Here is a 1,721-nt window from a genome sequence, read left to right on the forward strand (position 1 = left end):
CCCAATCTACTATAATCTTTGGGGTCGTCCATATCGAATCTGACACCCTGTATAATATTATAATATTCTATGAGTTGGCGATTAACGCAATATAAATATATGAGTATAATTGTCAACAAAGTAAATTTTCAGTTTTGTATAGGAAAGAGTGTTTGTAAAAAATGATAGAATCAGTAAATACTTTTAATTTAACCTACTTTTTGCTTATTTATTATATATTATACCTAGCAATTCTAAACATTCCGCAAGCATGTTGATAATACGCAATGAGCATTGATCCTGTTGCTAGGATCACCACACTCCCTATGCTTATAGCTGCATTTATGTAAAATAGCGGTAACTGAAAATACCTTCCTTGATTGACTAATTCAGTTGAGATTTGCAGATGTTCTGAGCGAGACACATTTGTGGATGTTACAACATCGACATTGACATTGGTAACTTTCGACCATAATTGTGCACCCATAAAAAGAGATATACAACCAATACCAGCCACTAAATAATATTATGAAGTAATAATATAAAATATAGCTTTCAAAAATTAAAAGTTTTTTATTGCTGTAATTATATCTTGACCAAAAATATTGTATATATTTGGATATGAAACTTATTAGAACTTTGATAAATACATATATAATAATTCATCTGTCAGTCGTATTTCTTAAAGTATTATACTTGGAACGGAGTACAAAGTTAAAGCTAATTTAATTATGAAAGGTTTTATAAGAATTTTCTTATTTCTTCATCTTTAATGCATTTAAATCCAAGCATGAATGTAACTCATAACAGATATTTTCATATTTTATATTCAAGTCATTCAGTGAATTTTCTTTTATATTTTATAAAAATTTTAAAAGAAAATTCACTGAATGACTTGAAATAAAAAAAACGTATAAAGAGCAAAAGATGATGTCTTACTTATAAGATTAGTCGTATATTGTTTCGCGTTCCTTCCATATTTTTCTATGATGGCAATTTCATTATTGTCTCTTAAATCATTACAGAAATGCTGAACTTGTTCTATTAAATATTTTAACTGTCCTGTCAATAAGTTTTTAAGCTACTTGTCTTAGTAAAATTTAAAAAGAATTAATAAAAAGTAAGTATAAAAGTTTATATATTAATTTTATATTTATTTCAACAAATGCACACACAGAATGGATAATGAACTTACCGTTTCACTGTTAACGTAAAAGGAATAGTATTTTGCGATACACGACATAAAAATGCATACAAAAGATAGAATATTTATGATGAAGTCTGTAGTTAATTTTGAAGTCATAATTGTTATAAGCTACAAATAATTTTTGTAAGAAAAAAATGTTATTTGTGTCTTTATCATATTGTAGACTATTTTTAGTTATTTTATAGCATACACACAACATACTCATATGTACAATAAATAAACATTTTAAAGATAAATTGTATAATTATAATTCTTTGTTTTTTATAATGAATATATTTGCACACATTGTTTTCACATGTATATGGATAAAAAATAAAATTAATGATATATTGTACATCTAAAATTTTACCTAAAGAATTTTTTTTAAATTTGCTCAATTGACATATTCCAACTCAATATACAGGGTGAGTTATAACATTTGTCCACGAGCTCGTGAGAAGGTAGAACGGATCGAGATGAACAGAAAAGTCCTGAAACATTTTGCAATTTTCGCAATAGTTAACGAGAAAAAAATTATCGAAAATCGTCGCCTTTT

At 26.3% G+C, this 1,721-nt stretch overlaps 1 protein-coding gene across 1 annotated transcript; it reads right to left on the reverse strand.

Annotated features, from left to right (window-relative positions):
- Nucleotides 1-104: 104 nt before the first annotated feature.
- LOC105558534 lies at nt 105-1,419 on the reverse strand. Its single transcript, XM_012006272.1, has 3 exons — nt 1,175-1,419; nt 919-1,036; nt 105-495 (listed from the first exon to the last, which is right to left on the reverse strand). The coding sequence occupies exons 1-3, from the start codon at nt 1,280-1,282 to the stop codon at nt 212-214; spliced, it is 510 nt and encodes a 169-aa protein (XP_011861662.1). The 5' UTR covers nt 1,283-1,419; the 3' UTR covers nt 105-211.
- Between the last annotated feature and the right edge of the window lie 302 nt (nt 1,420-1,721).

The sequence above is a fragment of the Vollenhovia emeryi genome, unplaced genomic scaffold, assembly GCF_000949405.1.
Source record: "Vollenhovia emeryi isolate VEMERY1.0 unplaced genomic scaffold, V.emery_V1.0 DF947226.1, whole genome shotgun sequence".
Lineage (NCBI taxonomy): Eukaryota > Metazoa > Arthropoda > Insecta > Hymenoptera > Formicidae > Vollenhovia > Vollenhovia emeryi.

Coding starts and splice junctions, on each gene's coding strand:
- LOC105558534 (XM_012006272.1), bottom strand. CDS start 1,282: ATGACTTCAAAATTAACTACAGACTTCATCATAAATATTCTATCTTTT. Junction 1,037..1,174: donor TTTACGTTAACAGTGAAACG/GTAAGTTCATTA, acceptor TTGACAGGACAG/TTAAAATATTTAATAGAACA. Junction 496..918: donor ATATACGACTAATCTTATAA/GTAAGACATCAT, acceptor AATATTATTTAG/TGGCTGGTATTGGTTGTATA.